The sequence below is a fragment of the Merops nubicus genome, unplaced genomic scaffold (assembly GCF_000691845.1).
Source record: "Merops nubicus isolate BGI_N331 unplaced genomic scaffold, ASM69184v1 scaffold5707, whole genome shotgun sequence".
In the NCBI taxonomy this organism is placed as follows: domain Eukaryota; kingdom Metazoa; phylum Chordata; class Aves; order Coraciiformes; family Meropidae; genus Merops; species Merops nubicus.
In genome coordinates this window covers 10,106-29,375 of record NW_008618193.1, presented here as the reverse complement: position 1 = coordinate 29,375, position 19,270 = coordinate 10,106, and the positions used below count along the sequence as shown (strand labels likewise).

The window sequence follows — 19,270 nt, the reverse complement described above, 5'->3', positions numbered from 1 at the left end:
GCCTTGGCATTTAATATAGAGTCTATTTGCTTCCACTGGAGGGGGAAAAAAAAAAAGAAAAAAAAATAGATGTGGGATAATAAACCATTTTTTGCTGAGGATTCTCAGTTCTGGGGGTTTTACTTAATACTCTGCACTGTAGCTGCAGGGCCTTTGTGTAGACTTGCAGATGCACAAAGAATTGCTTTATAGTGTGGGCACACTTTCAGTTTACAGTGGCTGGCACTGATGAGGCACTTCACCTCTGCCTGCTTTTCACTGTCTCTCGCAGCAGACCTGGCCCAGCACCACCACCCACTTCAGTGCAAAGTGTTGCCTGACAGTGGGCAAAGGGGGGTTCTGAGCTGACCACTCTGACTTTGCACTGTGATCAATCAGGGTCATCCCTCTGAGATGTAATCAAAGGTGGTATAGGCAAAAACAGCAGGTCAAAGCACCGTAAGCACTGTTCAAACTGTAAGAATATTATGGACAGGGTTTAACATGCTACCAACACAGGAATCTAATACCAAAACCACGAAGTTACAAGTTCAGTCAACTCCACAAAGATCAGAGCATCTTCAGGAATATTTCTACATTTGCCTTTAAATTAGATTACATGAGATTATTCAGCAATGCACTTGTATCATATTTCTCTGTCTAAATCAAGAAGAAATTTGTCTAAGCTATTATTTTATGGAGACATTAACAGAGTACTTAAAATGATGTAGAGTTATTTTGCTAACTACATCAAAATAACAAAATGTTTCTAATTTGGACGCTGGAGAATTAAAAATACTGAGCTCTGAAAAACTCTGTTATTGGGTCATTTAGTTCAGTCCAATCAATTAGCAGAGCCATAATTTTTCCCCAGCATTCTTTCCCTCCTCCACCCAACTCAAGTCCATGCCTTTTTTCCTCTTGTATCTCTTGTACAGCCCCTGCACCCACCCACCACTAGTTTTTTTAGGCAATTAAAAAAGAAATCTTACTCTCAAATTCCCTTGTAACAGCTGCTTCCCTTGGAGCACATGGAAATGTTTTCACGGCTTCTGTTTGTGGCATGGATGGGGGTTTTGGCTGCATATTGCTTAGGTCAAAGTTTCCACAAGGCTGAGCAATGGAGACAGTACCAAGACTGTAATGGTTCTGATTGTGGTTGCTGGGGTCCCTCATGGTAAAGTTCTTTCCTGAGAGCATAGAGAGATCAAGAGAACTCTGTCCTAAGAACAAACAGAGTCATTTAACACTGCTGGTTTAATGCACATTACACTTTTTATTTTTCATAAAGGTAAATGCTGAAGTTTTCATTTAGCCTTACACCACCTAACAGACATAAGGGCAGACTTTCCTCTGCTCCTTTACCAGCCCAGCCATAGCTACTTTAAGATGACCCAAGAACTCTCTTCTTTTAAAATATATGTCTTCTTTGGCAAGATTACACTAGATGTCACACCACTTTAACTTGAAAAGTAGCCTACTAAATATACGTTTCACTGCCTGTCTCAAGGAAAACAGAAATATGCGATGAAATGATCACAGCAAAACTACTCTAATTTGCTTTCACGGAACCTTATTGCCCTCAGCTGTTCATTCTACACAAACCTTCTGAAACAACTCCCGTGGTTCAGCCATTAAGAAATCGTCCAGATTCCCTTCAAAACACTTTTTATTCCACACAACCTTGGAGTCTTCCATGAGCTAAAAGTGAGTAGTAGTTCAAATCTTTACAGGTGGCTAATGGTTACTAAAGGCAGCAAGGGACTGACAGAGTACAAGGATTGCACTGGTAATGCCCCTTTCCAAAGACCATCTTCCTGAAATAGCAATCTGCAAAATGAATGTTCATATCATGCTTACTGTCACAACTGGATATGCTTTTATTTTAAGCCACTTTGTTGGAATTTCAATGTGAAATATCTAACACCGACATCTGCTTGTCAGCTGACATCTGCTTCTGAATCCTTCTTATTGTTGGTCATTTTTAGCATTATGTCATCACTACATGTGTCAGAAAGCACAGAGGAATAAACTCTAAGCCAAATAATCATTGTTTCTTTTGCTTCCCTATATACAGATAGTCTAAAAGTACTTTTTAATTTCTTAATGTTTACTTCTCAGACCTGAATACAGTAATTCCTGCTTTCTGCTACCGTGATCCAAGAAGAAAGTAAAGGTGCAGAATCAAAGAAGTGACATAAAGTGAAATTTAGTTAGGATTTAGATGATTAATCCCAAAACTGAAATCTTTAAACTGCTGCTAAATATCAGCATTGGTCTGGTACTGCTTTATTTCATGGGCTCTTCAAAGTTTTTGCATTAAAATTCTTCAGATACCTAAAAATCTGCTGCTATACAGACCTGGAGGCACCTTAATCTCAATCAAGCTGGGACATTTCTTACACTGGCAGCCACAAAACAGAAACTCCTTCACCCGTCTTGCCTAGGGACCTTGATTTGGTAGATATTCTTGGCACGTGCTTCCTAAATTTGGCTCTAAACAAAGCTCAGTAGTAGCTATTTCTCTCTCCTAAAAGATGGTTAGATACAGCCACTGCCTGTACCGTTTTCTTCCTATTTCCCCATCCTCTTCATACAGTAGCTCAATGAACACTAAGCTAAGATACTGGAAGGAGTGTCGGGGAGGGATATTAAAAATAATAGCATTCTCCTCCAAAAATGCTCAAATTATCAGGCCCCAGTCTTCTTTTGAAATGATGCTCTGGGATGCAGAGGCAAAAAAAATCATTAATATGGCAAGAAAAACATGAAGATCCATTCTTTACAAAAGCAGGATAAAGTTCTACTATAGAACAGACACAAGCTGTAAGTTTATTAGAAAGAAAGAGTGCCTGGGAATGTCCCCAAGCAAGCGTCACAGAACACCTCACCTCCACAACAGCAGACTTCCCTGTGCTTTTGAGCAGGCTGGCTGCAGGCATCACGCCTGTTGGCAACGGCCCTTGGAACAAATTAACTGCTGAACGAGGCCTGGAAACCCTCTGCGAGCTCGGCAATGCCCACAACTGTTCCCACAATACTACAGTGCAGGTTAATCCTCTTCTGAAGGATTGAAGGCACTGTTTAATTTCCTACTATATATCTGGTCATGCAGTATCTCAAACAGAACTGAAACTGAGAACATTTTGGCTTTCCCTCCTTCAATTTCTCACCTAGGGCTAATGGTTAGGAATTAGCGCGGCCTTAAATTACATGTGACAAAAAAACTTCTTTAAATACTCCTTCCCAGATTACTTGGGCTATTCGTGAAAAACATCAGGAAAAAATCTCATCCTGATCTTCAGGATGGTTTTTATTTGCCAAAAGTATTTTTTGAATAAATTGATTTATCGGGTTTAGAATGTATAATGTTTATGATTAATTTTCCACAAGAGGAATAATTTACAAGAACTAATGAAATATTCAAAAGCCTGTTAAAAACTCAGGAGACTAAATCCATTTTTAAGTCACTTCCACCTGGTATAAACTTAAGTTACGGAAGCAGAGCAATGTAAACTGATCATCTGGATGCTCTCAGCCTGAAGCAAATACCAGCAGAAGATGATAGTCTCAATATCAAAATGCCTATTTTAAATTACTGTCTTTTAACTTATTTTTACTTTGTTGTGAACAGATCAAGCCTGCTATCCCAGCTCACCTGAGGTGTAGTGTCTCATCAAACTAAAACAGCCAATCACAACAGCCCAAAAGCTTTTTGTACCCTAAATGCAACTGCCTGTCAAAAGGACTTGGGTTTTGCTGGGAACACTTTACTTGTCAAAATTAGGTTGAATGACCTAAGTCTGCCAGGCAGTTCTGAAAAAATTGTTCCATGTCAGTTTGTCATATTAATGCCTGCTGTTTCTTATGACTGTTTATTTTTAGAGAATAAAATATCCCCCTAGTTATTACTGTTTCTTGGGCATACTAGGATTTCCACCAACATATTTTTTAACGTGATTTTAATAAGTATGTGTGATTAAAACTCACAATAGTGTATCTGAGTTTCTAACAGACTAAATAAGTATCAGGTTAGCTTATTAAAAATATGTAATATATAGTGAAGTTTTTATTGTAAAATTTTATATAAATAGTTTTTACATAACCATGTCATCAGTAACTATTCTTTCCACACAACCATTTTATGGAAGAAAAGAAGAATATTTCTTTAGAGCTCATGCATAAATTCTGGCACCATTTATTTTTCAAGCCCAAGATCTGTGATAAGCATGTAGCATGGGAAAAAAAAAAAATAAAGCAGAGTGCAATAAAGGAATTTTGGAATTCAAGTTCTTAAGAGATCATTTTCTGCTGCTTTTAGTCATGGCGAATATTACATTTTAAGTGGTACCTACCTGAAGGCTCTCCTTCTTGTGATAGTAATTCCAGGTCACTAGAAACTGACAGTTCTTCAACAACAAATTTTGACAACTGTGTCCCAAGATACGTAACCTGTACAAACAGATCTAAATATATAACTGGTCATTTTAATCGGTATGTTTTCTGTTGAGTGTAAAAAATTCTCCTTTCTTATAAAACTGATTTTATGTACTCAGTGTTCCAATCTGTGTCTGTCAAGATCAAGCATAAATTCTGCTAATTTCAATTCTAAATGAAAAAAAAAAAATCATCATACAACCCAACTGCAAAGCCCTCTGAACTCTGCCAGTATTTTTGCAACATTTGCTCCTGGCACCCAGATATTTCAAACAGCTTGTTTCTTTTCATCCTAACTACCTTTCAGCTTTTTCTGTCAGTCTCTTAGTTATCTTTTAAACTCCTCTTCCAAAGTGCTGATAGCTTACAGAGTAGGCATTCCACATTCTCTCAACACTTGCAACTGTTTCATCACTGTACAGCTATCTAGCTCTCTCTTGACTGCTTTTTCATTAAAGGTAAGAGGACTTTTTAAATTTTAGGCTTGTACCCTCCTTTGCTTCAAGAACAGTAAGGAAATCCAGATGAGTGAAATTTGTTATTTGTTATTATTGCTGTAATTTGGAGTAAAATTAAGCCTACCTTACTCCACACATACTTCCACGACACAGAAATACCACTCCCTAGCAGGCCTTTAACCCACTGAACTGGATCCTGAAGTATTTGTCCCTTAGTGGTTCTGATTTTGCCATTCTTTAAGAGCGTGGCTTTATGACTAAACTCCTAAAAAAGAAAAAGATGTCATTTTCAACTCATAAATTAACAAATCTGAATTAACATCCTAAAAACATGAAGTAATGCTGAAGACCAAAAGTGCGGAAAAGTTGCAGCTAATTCTGTCCTCTGAAAATGGTAAAGAATTTAGTGCCATTATGATAAACCATAGCATGCAAAATAAGAGCGTTTATCCCACCAGAATAAGATGTTCTGGCCACGCAGACATCACTGTCAGAGGACAAATATACTTATACGTGTTTATCAGAAATGTATTTGCATCTTAGCTCCTCTCAAGACATAATAAGACTATGATTAAATTAATTTGCAACAGTGAACACAGGAACTCACAGGAGGCAGGTCTGTGTAACCAGAAACTGTTACTCAAATGCAATCAGCCTTACAGGTGTGGAACAAATGCATGAAATTCCAGCAAGGATTTGAAGATGAAATGTATTTGCATAAAAACTTCACTTAGGTCAAGGGACATGGCTTATATGTTTTAGGAGTAACCTGAGAGCCCTATCTTAAGCAAAATTAAGTCTGAAAGAATTTATTGTTACTGCCTCTCTGATAATGTTAATACAGCCTAGTTCTGCAAACATACATGCACCTCCAGAAGCATGGTTTATAGTTGCTTGTAGTTCAGTAAATTACAGGTTTGTTATACTGGTCTCAGTCAGGCTAACACAGCTAAATAATGCAAAATTCGGCTGTTGATAAACTACATTAGAACTTAGTAATGTTGCTTGGCATGCATGAGGTTAAATAATACAAGAAAGATCCACCAGCAAATACTGAACCTCCTCCTACTATATCCACTGGCTTGGGGTGTCTTTAAGAACCTGAATTAAAATGTTGAATCCAGATATTTTGATGAACACTCAATCCAGTCCACAGTTTCATAGCTTAGGTCTACAGTGTTCAAAAACCTCATCCTGCCTGCATCAAGGTAACCTTAAGCAAGGACTACATACTAGTTGTATGTTGTTATCAAGTGCATCTGTATAACAATAAAGAGGGAAACGTCACTGATTGTTTCCTTTGTGACACAACGGACACTGGATTCTAAACTTTAATCTATACATCACTGACTTCCAAGAGGTAAATGAGTGTCATCTCATCCTAGCAAATATCACTGACTTCTCTACACTCCAAATATCAAGGTTTCAGTACAAGGTTGTAACTCCTTAAGTTCCACATGCACCAACCTGGTATCACAGATAACAGTCTTATGAAGTGACAGTAAACAGACTGAATTCTTCATCCTTCCACTTAGTCATCTTGACATTTAGAGGAATTTTACATGTCCTTTGAGGAAAAAGAGCATGTGTACATACCTATGACATGGCCCAGCGTAGAGGCTTGTGACTTACTCATAATGCTTACTGCATTATGGTACAAAAGACCACACAAAATGGCCAATCTCAGCATTCCTGAGCAGATTATAGGTGCTGAAAAAGGAGTCTTTTCTACTTCCACCACACCTGGGGAATTGGCTGAAAAGAATCTTTCATGCTTTAATCAATATGCTGTCCTGGAAATTAACTAGCTAACAGCTGGGAATTCAGACAACAATACCATCATTTGCTCAACACCAAGCTAGTCCCCTGGTAGCTGCCTTGCAAATCTGCTCTGTATTTGGAGGCACAGGGACATGGCTTTTGTATTAAAAAGAGGTGCTTTGGGTTTTGGTGGGTTTCTTTACAGAACCAGCTGTTATGTGAGTAATCTTGCATACATTCGTGTTTATCACAGCACTCTGAAATCCTTGATGTCACATTTCTTTACTTGAAGGACTCGATAGTTGCTTCCAAGTACCACATTAAGTCATAAAACCCTTAATATTCCCACTCCTTCCAATATGAAAATCAAGCATTACACAATGTTGACCAACCAATGATTCCATTCTGGTTCTAGCAATAGGAAATGTTAACAAACTGATGATGTAAAGTGAAACATCAATTTTGCATCTGCAGTATCCTGGGTGTTAAAATCATGGGCTGACAGATAACGTCATACCATATTCCTTGAAAACTCATAAAGATTATGGTAAACAATAAATTGATTTTCAGTACTAAGTGGTGAAGACGCAGACTAAACTACGAGAACTGCTGTTTCCCCATTTTAGTGTTTTGGGTTTCTTTTCATTATATGCTAATATTAACATTACTATATCTCAACAATTACCTGCAGTTTGAGTTCTAAAACATTTTCTCCTGGCTTAATCCTGCCCAATTCCAGTAGATCTATCAACTGAAGCTTTTTCTTTCTTCTTCTTCCACACCTCATTTTTTTTTGTCCACATTCCTGATTCCTATAGCTCTGGGAAGATTTCTCACCAAAGTTTACTGTATAACCTGTAGTTGAGGTAAGATTTGTTAGCACCAAGTTGGCATTAAATGAGTTCTCGTTATTCCGAATGATCATTTGCTGCAGAGTATTAGGGAAGTTCTCGGTAGATTTAGACGAAATTGCTTGCTGCTGCTGCTGCTGCTGCTGCTGCTGCTGCTGCAAAGCTGCCTTCTCACTTACATATCTGCGTGGATACTCACGTGTAAGAACCTGCTGGCAGTCACTGTGTGGCTGGCAGACACTGTTCTTCACACCCATGCTTTGGGCTTCTATGTTATTTAATGCACTGGTCACTGAAGTGGAACTTAAAGACTTGTTCCCTTGTTCTGCAGTTGCTACACAGGCTACACAGCCAATGTCTTTTTGCTGTGAGCACTTTGTTTTAGCAGTGGAAACAGTAGGCTGCAGAGCCAATGTCACCACTTCTACAGCATTTGTCAGCCTTGACACGCTGCTGAAGGGATGCTTTCTTACCCCATTTTCGGACGCCAAAGCATGAGCAGAAGCCTCTTTGCTTCTAATTGCTTCTTTGCTTGCTCCTGTATCATTCAAGCAGATGTGTGGATGCTGGCTGCATTCCTGAGCTGAAAATCTGTTTTCTAAACAGAGATGTGCTTCTGCTCTGTTTCCATTAGGCATGCTGGCACCAAGCCCCATACTAAATGTAACTGCATCAGGACTCATGATTTCATCAGCAGCTGAGCTTTGTCGTTTATCTTTTCCATGAGAAATAACTAAGTTTGAGATTTGCTTCTCTGAACATGATGCACTAAACACTTGCTTTGTTCTTCTGTAATTTTGTATTTTCTGAACCAACAATTCCTGGGTTTGGGCAACAGTCAACAGACTATTTTGCTTAGAGGCTAGGTTAGCTAACTCTTCCCTCAGTGTTCCTTTTTTAAAAGATTCCACAGAAGCCCTATTGGAGAAAAAAAAAAAAAACCAGTAACAATAAGAACACTAGAGTTACTGTAGTTACTGTAAACACAAAATAAAACAGTTTAATAGATGCAACCCTCTAAGAACAAGAATTTGTTTCAAAGGCTGCTGCCAACACCTAAACTTTGAACAATTTTTTTATCATCTATAAAGTTTATAGTTGAAATGTATAATTAATAATAATCTATAATTATAGAAGTGGAATGCAAAGCACCAAACCTTCAGTAATAGGCTTGTCCTTCTATACCACCCTTTGTTCACAGAATCAAACCTGGGTTTGCATTACCACTGGCTGCTCTTTTATCACTGCGATAGTTCACTGAATTCAATGCCTCTGTGGCTCTGATTTGGAGCCTTCAAAAAAGAGCACAGGATGAGCTACTGAAGGATGATGCTATCGTAAACTTTTTACAGTGTACACAACAAAATATCTGATGAAGAGACCACTGTCATAATACCAAGTGACCATTAACAAAAGGACAGAAGAGTTTAGGATGTTGTATGTAACAATGTCTGTCCCTTCATCAGACCCTGCTTCCTAGCTGGCATGGTCTCCCTGTGAGACTCCTTCCCTAGGGAAATTCACCTTCTTCCTACTGCAAGGGAATTCTTTATTTTCCTGACCTCCTTTGGCACAAGATCCACCAGCCCAGTGCAATACTCTCTTCTCCTAGTTCCTCCTCAGGGCACAAGTAATTGCACTACCACTCTGGCAACATGCTGAGAAGACAGAAGACTACCACATGGAAGGTACCATTCCAAAAGGAATGGTTTGCATGCATGGTGTTGCAGCATGGTTTGCTTTTAACTCCACCCGCAGCAGAGATGCCATGCAAGTAACACCATCCCAGTCTCTGAAGAGACACTGTTGAATGAATAAAGACAAGGGTACAGCAAGACTACATGGTGCAGAACAGGGACAGCCAAACCACAGCATGACAGGATTGGTGCCTGTACTGTGATACAGCTTGCTACCATGTGTTTAGAAACCACGATACCATCAACACATCAGCATGAGGCCGATCACTGATATGAGTAAGCCTTGACAACTACGGACACAGACCAGTGAGGCCCCACACACTTTTCTAGCAGTGTTTCTTCAAGGACGTTTTGTTGCTTTAATGCTATACAGGTAGAGAAGAAGCTGTGACAGGAGAGGCAAAGATAGCATGACTAAAATGACAAAAGCAAAGTAACTTACAGCCACTACCAAATATGATGCACTTTCCCCACATTTTTTAGGTGGGAGATACATATTACTTATCTTTAAAGGAACAGATAGAAATGGAAAACTGTTAGTAGTATCTCTCACTGGGCCAACTGACTGAACAACAGAAAGCTGAAAAATTATGCCCCTCGTCTCTGGTACATTTCTGTATCACGTGACAAAAGCTTATAAGCTAATAGGTTAAAAATGAAATGTTCAACACATAAACAATAAAAATGAAATTTAATGTAATTTAGCATGTAGCTAAATGTAGTATGTTGATGGACAGCTGTTCCATTACCTACAGGGTATCTGCAATACCCAGAAATATTTGTCACTTTACTCTGGAATACAGTTTTACTCTCAATATTAGATGGCAAATAAGGTTGTGTACATACTAACTTTACTTTTCTTGTTTCTTAATTCAGTTACTAGTTTCTTCACAAGCATGATCTGGAACCCTAACTTCTCTTCATGTTCTGGTGTTACTTGCATGGCATCTCTGTTGTGGGTGGAGTTAAAAGCAAACCATGCTGCAACACCATGCATGCAAACCATTCCTTTTGGAATGGTACCTTCCATGTGGTAGTCTTCTGTCTTCTCAGCATGTTGCCAGAGTGGTAGTGCAATTACTTGTGCCCTGAGGAGGAACTAGGAGAAGAGAGTATTGCACTGGGCTGGTGGATCTTGTGCCAAAGGAGGTCAGGAAACCCTTATTTTTTTTTTTTTATTTTTGATTATCTGTGTAATCTACTTACCTCACATTTCATAGCCGGCAAAGTGGTTTGTGACAGACATGTTTCAGCCTCTGTGCTCAACCACCCTCCTTGTTTTGCCACAGATCTACCTGAAAGCTGTACTCTGTTGCTTTTACATGACCAAACACACACTGCTCACACAAACAATATGCAGACATACTAATCAGATGACCTAGAAGAATACAGTTAAGATGATGCTACATTGTTAGCTGAGCACTGACCACAAGACCAGCATTCAGGTAGTCCCTCTTAGAAGGAGGTAAGAAGAGCCCTTGTGAGAGCTAGCAGCAGGAAGCTGACAATTCATAGTTTATGTTCACACTGTGATGAGCATCTGCTCACATCTGAGATGTCCTCAAAAAAAAAAAAAAGGAATGTGTACAAGTATGCATCAAACCATTGCTCTAAATGGTTCTCGCAGGCTACCGGCTGAACATTCCCAATCTAGTGGGTGCTAAATAAAGAAAACTGGAGGCAGAGACAGTTAAAGTGGTGTGTGAGTTGCTACTCCTTTCCTCCATGGTGCTGCAAAAGTAATCTGATTGCTCAGTACCACCATTCTCTAATTTCTCCTTAGGCATTTCCCACACCTTTTGTACGTTCACCATCTAATTTTAATCCTCGCTGTGTGCATAGTAACTGATTAGTAAGCATTAGCTAAATCTTGAAGGTCTGCCATGATCTAAGCTCTTAATGGAGGTAACTGAAGCCAGTACAGATCATGCTTCTGTAAAATCTGAATGATGACTGTGTAGTTTTACTTCCATGCTACTGTATGCAAACCTTCTAACAACCTCTATCACTACTGCTACAAACAACAGTTTCCTATAAATACGGTGCTGGTATTCTACTTACCTGTACTTTTTAGCAAGGGTATCCCTTTCTGTTTTCTGAATTGCAAGCATTTCATTCAAAGTATCTTGCATCTGAGACAGCTTTTGGATATACACATCTGTCCAACATTTTAATATAATCAAAATGATAATGGCATTCAGCAGTAGAAAATAATTACAGTATTAACATTTTTAATGTAGCAAATACACAACTGAAGTATGAAAACACTGTTACAGCAGTACTTTATACTGTCCTAACTCTTAGCTACCAGCATACTGATGGCTCTTTACAATTACAGTACGTTTAATGAAATTCTTCATTAGAATTAAAATTGTAATGAACTAAAGGAAGAATTAAATACAAGTTTAACTTAAAAGGAAATAGCCCAAGTATTGGACAATTTCGAAATGTAAGTGCCTTGCCTAGGAAACTACTAAGAGAAAGAAAAGATTAAAGAACTGTCCTATAAATAATAAGTACTGTAACTTCTGAAGTTTGTGTTGCAAAGAACGACGTAACATGACAGTTATATGTGAGGCTACATGCAGAAGTTACACAATCTTAAGAAGGTGGCTAAAAACCTTTATGTTTGAAGTACTATAAAATGGTATAATGAGGCTAAACTGTTCCAAGCTATATATAACAGTAAAAATCTATCGTAGAATCATCACAGAATCTTTCTGGTTGGAAGAGATCTTTAAGATCATCAAGTCCAACCATTAACCCAGCACTACCGGATAACCACCAAATCATGTCACTGTGCCACAGCTATATGTCTTTTAAATACCTCCAGGGATCTTGACTCTATCATCACAGAATCTTTCTGGTTGGAAGAGATCTTTAAGATCATCAAGTCCAACCATTAACCCAGCACTACCGGATAACCACCAAATCATGTCACTGTGCCACAGCTATATGTCTTTTAAATACCTCCAGGGATCTTGACTCTGACACTTCCCTGGGCAGCCTGTTCCAATACTTTACAACCCTCTCTGTGAAGAAATTTTTCCTAATGCCCAATTTAAACCTCCTCTGGTCCAACTTGAGGCCTTTTCCTCTTGTCCTATCACTTGTAACCTTGGGAAAGAGACCGACCCCCACCTCACTCCAACCTCCTTTCAGGTAGTTGTAGAGAGCAAGAAGGTCTCCCCTGAGCCTCCTTTTCTCTAGGCTAAACAACCCTGGTTCCCTCACTTGCTCCTTCTAGGACTTGTTCACAAAACTGTTCACCAGCTTCACTGCTTTTCTTTGGACAAGCTCCAGCACCCCAATATTTTTCTTGTAGTGAGGGGCCCAAAACTGAATCGAGTGTTTGAGGAGTGGCCTTAACAGTGGTGAGTACAGGGGGACAATCACTTCCCTACTCCAGCCAGACAAACAATTTCTGAAACAAGCCATGTGCTTTGGCCACCTGGGCACAGGGCTGGCTCATGTTCAGGTGGCTGTCAACCAACACCCCCAGGTCCTTTTCTCCCAGGCAACTTTCCACCCACTCTTCCCCAAGCCTGTAACATTGCATGGGGTTGTTGTGATCCAAGTGCAGGACCTGGCACTTGGCCTTGCTGAACCCCATACCACTGGGTTCAGCCCAACAATCCAGCCTTTCCAGGTCCCTCTGAAGAGCCTTCCCACCTTCAAGCAGACCAACACTTCTGCACAACTTAGTGTTGTCTGCAAACTTACTGAGGGCGCCCTCAGTCCTCTCATCCAGTTCATTGATAAAAATATAGAACAGAACTGTGCCAAGTACTGAGCTCTGGGGAACATCACTTGTGACTGGCTGCCAACTGGATTTAGCTCCATTCACCACCACTCTTTGGGCCCAGACATCCAGCCAGTTTTTTTTACCCCATGAAGAGTACAACCGTCCAAATCTTAAGCAACCAGTTTCTCCAGGAGAACGTTGTGGGAAACTGTGCCAAAGGCTTTACTGAAGTCCTGAAAGACAACATCCACACCCTTTCCCTCATCCACTAAGTGGGTCACCTCGTCATAGAAGATCTAGTTAGTCAAGCACGACCTGCCTTTCAGAAACCCATGCTGATGGGGCCTGACCCCTTGGTTTTTCTGTATGCCTCATGATGGTACTCAAGATGATGCGTTTCATAACCACTCCTGCCACCAAGGTCAGACTGACAGCCCTGTACTTCCCTGAATCCTCCTTCTGGCCCTTTTTATAGATGGGTGTCACAACTATTAACCTCCAGTCTACTGGAACTTCAATGGTTAGCCAGGACTGCTGATAAATGATGGGAAGTAGCTTGGTGAGCACTTCTAGAGCTCCCTCATTACCCTTGAGTGGATCCCATCTGACCTCACACACTTGTGTGGTGTAGCAGGTCACTAACCATTCGCTCCCAGATTATGGGGGCTTCATTTGGCTCCTTGTCCCCGTCTTCCAGTTCACAGGGCTGAGCACTCAAAGAACAACTGGTCTTACTATTAAAGACTGAGGCAAAGACATTCAGCATGTCAGCCTTCTCCTCATCCCTTGTCATTCTATTTCCCCTCTGTACCCAATAGAGGATGGAGATTCTCCTTAGTCCTCTGGAGATTCTCCTCAGGTCTCCTATATGTATCAGTTTTACACAGTTTCACATCTGTACTACAAACTAAAATTAAATATAAGTTGTCCCTTTTGTCAGCTATATTTTTCTAAAATAAGAAGACCAATTATAAATTCTTCTTTATATGCCCTATCTCTTACCCAAATAACATAAGGGAGAGATCTAGAAGTAATGACCAGTGCATACTACTGGGATAATATGCTAAACATGTAATCTAATTCCTGAAATTCTACAACAGGAAATACAACCTTTCCATAATTAAAAAAACATGGGAAATCACAGGATTAAAAATAGCATTTATAAAATGTTCCCCCAAACCTGTTTCATAGTACCTAGGTGTATTTTTTTTATTTATTGAAATAGAAAAATATGGAAATATTGTTCTTTTTAAGGCAGCTCAATAAGCAATTTCGATCTATTATTTATACTAGGTTGCACTGCACGCAAATTTGGTTCTATATTGTAACTTTGTAAAGATGCTTCTATGTTCTTGTTCAGTCTTATGCCTCTTCACAAGTAACAGCTATGGTTTAGTTTACGAGATGCTAGCTTATTAATTCTTTTGTCAGTAGTGGTAATAGACCATCATGTTCATATCTCTCATATCCATAAACAGGAAAAGTTCAATAATTTCACTTTGCTCACTTATGAAATTGCACCCATCTCTGCCTACATGCTTCTGCCTATTTGTATCATCTACCTGTTTGTCAAACATTTCACAAGAAAACACGTCGATTTTAATTAACTGTTCACATGCCATAAATTTAAGTTGGAAGCTATAAATCCGCATAATCCCATATTTCACATTTATTTTTAAAAGAACAAATGGATTATTTTACATATAAATTGAAAGCTTCACCCCATATTCAGGAAAATAACCCTTTCCTTTCTGTCGGGAAGCCAAACTGTTTCATGAGCTTGGGCTGCTCCAGACTAACAGCCCTGCCTGGATGGCAAAGGCAGCGGAGGAGAGTGACTTTGGTCAAAGGTGCTCCTGCAGGAAGCTTTGACACTGGAACAGTCACAGCACAGACACAACAGACTCAAATGGATAAACAGCACCAGCAGCACCATCTCCTAGAAAGTCAGTGTCACTTAGTAGGCTCTTGAGATTAATCTGAGCTGAGATTTGATAGTCTAAGACTATTTACAGGTCTGAGCACCAGCATTTCTGAAACTGCCCATCATCCACAGTGTCTGCCTTAGAGATTTCTCTTTTTTCCCCTCAAAAATTATTTTAGGCTCCTGAAAGTCCAGCTACACTAGAATTAATCTATTATTTTACATATAGACATAGCTGTTCTTGGTCATGAAGGGGCCCAGGGACTTGTAATTGAATAATGTTGCCTGCAGTGTTCATTCTTACCTAATTATCCTTTCCTGTACAGTTATGTTGACTTGAAACACTTAGCTGGGAGCTGTTACTAAAATCTTATTCTCTGAAGCTATATTTTCCAGAGGAGATACTCAAATATATTACATGCAATACTATTTTAAAAACAATTGTATTAACAAAGATACCTACCTCCTCAAAAAAAAAGTGAAAGAACTTGAATTTATCTCTACCTGCATCTTCGGAAGTCCTCAATTCAAACAGCAACAGTTCTTTTTGCTTCTCTTTTGCATCTTGTATGGCAGCAACAGACTCCTGTTAACAAACACAGAAATGATGGGAAGAGCTGGAGCACCAAGAGCACCACATAAAACACAGTCCATGACGTACATATGGCCTGCAGATAAGCCCTGGTGGACTCGAGCCATTCCAGGCAGGGAGCTACTGTGTAAATGCAATGGGGGCACTGGTCGGATGGACACACATGGTGCCAAGAGTATGCTCTGCAAGGGGCTGTCACAGCCTGGTTTTGCCCAGGCATTCACACTAGTCCATGCTCAGAGTCCCACTTCTGAGCACACTGCAGCGATTAGACACTGACTTTCACCACAGCTTATATACTGTAAGCCTCTGCATGATGCTGTATTTACACACATTCAAATGGTTAATTATTTAAATGATATTTTTATGTTTTTCAGTTAGCAAATTGTATGGTGCAGTAGTACACCATAAAGCTTTTTGCTTTTTTAAACCACAAAGCAGTTTAACAAAACTCTATCATCTATACTTACCACACTGTATTTCTCACACTGGGGCTCCAAAGCTGCATCATCATTTTCACAGTAGTCATAATAAGGACGTTTTAGTCTTCTTGACCTAGAAGGGTATCTCCTCTCTCCATAATTATGGAAAAATAAATTGAATTTTAAAAGAATTGGAAGGAGCACAATAGGTTAGATTAGTTAATACTGGCTACCAAGACACAGTGGCAGGTCACATAATTAAAAAATATCTTGTATATGCAAACAAGATCATATTTAGGGAGCATAAGGAAATAAGTCTTTAAAGCTACCATGTTTGAAAACACAAGGTTCCTGGGAAAGGAAATATGAATAATAAAAATCTGAAGAGCCACGTATGTCCTTATACTTCATTCTCATGGAAGAAAAAAAAACCAACAACCTTCATGTATAGTATTTTATGGAAAATGAATAAATAAATACACGAGATTCAGTAGCTAACAGATAAAATATATCAGTGTCAGGGAATATGCAGCTCTGGAAAGCAGAAGCATTCCAATATACAGGATTTTTTTCCCCGACGATCTACATCACAAAACCAAAATACCTGTTGTAACTTCGGTGGTGTCAACAGGAAGTACAGACTCCACAGCACCGTAAGACTTCAGCAGTTCTTTCATCTCATCATCACAAGCTTCATCCAAAGCACTGCTCCCCGAACCATTCTTCTCAAAGGGATTTGCTCCATGCTGCAGTAGAATCCTGGCTGCCTATTATATATTATTATTATTTGTGATAATTCTTGTTGTGGACTTATAATACAACTATATGTATTGTATCTATTATAAATCACAAACAATAAAGCTATAAATAAAATATTCTAAAACCTGTTAGACTTGCAATACCAATTAGACAAATTTAATCAACACAGACTTGTATCTTACACTTCTAATTTTTCCATTAAAATACATAAATAGTTCACAAATCATCTGTAAATCTATTACATTTATGTTACAGAGAGCAATTACAAAACTTTGTCTATCTAAATTAAAAGGAACTGGTCAATTGTATTCAGATCAAAGTGCAGAAAAGAAGTGGAATTTTTTTAATAGTGGTTTTGGTTTTTGGTTACATGCACCGTTGATTTTTTTTTCCCCAATTACAAACCACTTGCAAGTCTGCTTAACTGTAAAAAAAGGAAATCACATTAGTGGTGTCAGTGGAATCATCTAATTCAGATCATACGAAAGGCTTGACGAGGTCAGAACTTGGATGATAAAGAATTTTCATAGGTGCGATTTCTCATCTCTAGCATTACTTTCTTCTTTTTTACATTCAGAGTGCTATTAAGCATCAGCAAGTATCAGAAAGAGAATTCTCTCCAGAAGTTCAGAATCATCTCCATTGCTTTTCTCCCACAATACTGAATAATAGCTTACAGGTTTTCAATGACCCTACTGTCAGTTTGGCACCAGGCCTGTGAAATTATCCCCTTCATTTTATCTTTTTTCACAGAAAAGATAAATGTGATAAAACATCATCTCTTCTGACAGGCATAGAAGTGGTCTGTTTGAGCCAACCTGGCATCACCTTTTTATGCTCAGTTCCCTGGCACTCTCTGTGCCAAAAGTTATTTATCTCTGTGTACTTCTAGGCCCACAGTTTAAGAAGGATGTGAAGGTCCCTGAATGCATCCAGAGGAGGGCAACAAAGCTGGTGAGGGGGCTAGAAGGTACATTGTGTGAGGAGAGGCTAAGGACTCTGCAAGTGTCTCGTCTGAAGAAGAGGAGGCTGGAGGGGAGACGTCATTGCTCTCTAAAGCTTCCCTGAGGAGAAGCAGCAGAGATGGAGGTGCTGAGCTCTTCTCCCTGGGATCCAGTGACAGGATGCACAGAAATGGTTCACAGCAGTGCCAGGGGAAGCTCAGACTTGACATTAGGAAGCATTTCTTTACCAAAATGGTGGTCAAACACTGGAAACAGGCGTCCTAGAGATGTGGTCGATGCCCCAACCCTGGCAGTGCTTAAGACACATTTGGACAATGTCCATAATAACACATTTTAATTTTTAGGCAGCCCTGAATTGGTCAGGCAGTTGGACAAGATGATCATTTTAGGTTCCCTGCAGCTGAAACTATACTATACTGTAGTATCCAAACAGAATGGTATGGGTTAGAAGGGCCTAGTGAATATAAAAAAAATGGTTGATTTTTAAACAGAGCGGTTACGGTTTTTTCCTTCACAAAAACGTTTTTTACACTGATGACAGTAAAACAATGGAACAGGTTGCCCAGAAAAGTTGTGATTGTCCCATCACTGGAAGTGTTCCAAGTCAGGTTGGACAAGGCTTTGCGTTAGCTGATGTAGCAAAATTTGCCCCTGCCCATGACAGGAAGGTTGCACTAGATGATCAAATGGAGAATGTTCAATTTCAGAATTATTTTTGAAAAGCCCAACACAAGAGAACCACGGGGAGCTTCTGAATTTTTTCTGATTCGCCTGCTGGACTGAAAAAGTCAGCTAACTGTACAGTTTCAGCTGTCACTATTGAAAAAGTATTTCTTTCTCTAATTTTGATCACTTTAAAGAATATTGCTTCATTTCCTAAATGCAAACCTACTCTAAAATTGTATTAGTAACTTTGATTTTCGTTATTTAAACCAGGATTTTGTTCTGCTGACCCTGTGCTGGGAATCAGGCTCAGGAAATGTAACGCCAAAAAAAAATATACCTCCAAATAATTGCCAGAAACAGCATCATGTATTGGCAAAGTACCATCCAGACTTCTGCTGTTGACATTAGCACCAGCTTTCAGTAATTCTAAGATGACTTCAGTAAATCCCCTACAGGATGCTTCATGGATTGCTGTCCAACCTAATAAAAGCAAGATGATATGTATAGCATGCAGCTGATTTGGAAAGACCCACACAGATCACTAATGAGTGATTAGACATTTTGCTGCACTATAAGCAACAGAATACTCTCTTTAAGATAAGTCTTACACAATCATCTTGAAATGCCAAGGGAAACAATTTCCTGTGTAATTCAGTTTATTTTAGAGAAAAATGTATCCATTATTAAGCAGAAGAATATTGTTTATTTTTAAACTATACTACTGAAAATAATAAAATAAACAAAACAATGCAGTATAAAGGCTGTAGGAACTCAGAAGCATAATATTAACAGTCTGACTTCTAATGCCAGTGAGATTTTATAATATCAAGTCTGCCAGGCATCCAGAATAAGATACCATTCTGAGACTATAAGAACAGAAATTTGTTATACATTTACGTAGAAAAATAGAAAAATATAGTCTTGTAATCTGACTTTTGTCCTCATTTCCAAAGGAAATAAGATCTGTGTGAATGTGCTTCACATGTGTATATATGCATCTGCATAAGCATTAGC

General features: G+C 39.1%; 1 protein-coding gene across 1 annotated transcript in view; it reads right to left on the bottom strand.

Moving 5' to 3' along the window:
* Positions 1-971: 971 nt before the first annotated feature.
* Positions 972-19,270, bottom strand: part of ANKRD31 (ankyrin repeat domain 31) — a gene marked incomplete at both ends in the record, with an annotated part of 27,268 nt that continues 8,969 nt past the window's right edge. Inside the window, 10 exons of the mRNA XM_008943353.1 lie at positions 972-1,202; positions 4,335-4,431; positions 4,999-5,139; positions 7,321-7,626; positions 7,666-8,404; positions 11,245-11,341; positions 15,357-15,438; positions 15,915-16,018; positions 16,471-16,633; positions 18,594-18,736. Coding sequence (XP_008941601.1) covers positions 972-1,202; positions 4,335-4,431; positions 4,999-5,139; positions 7,321-7,626; positions 7,666-8,404; positions 11,245-11,341; positions 15,357-15,438; positions 15,915-16,018; positions 16,471-16,633; positions 18,594-18,736 — 2,103 coding nt within the window. The remainder of the gene's footprint in view (positions 1,203-4,334; positions 4,432-4,998; positions 5,140-7,320; positions 7,627-7,665; positions 8,405-11,244; positions 11,342-15,356; positions 15,439-15,914; positions 16,019-16,470; positions 16,634-18,593; positions 18,737-19,270) is intronic.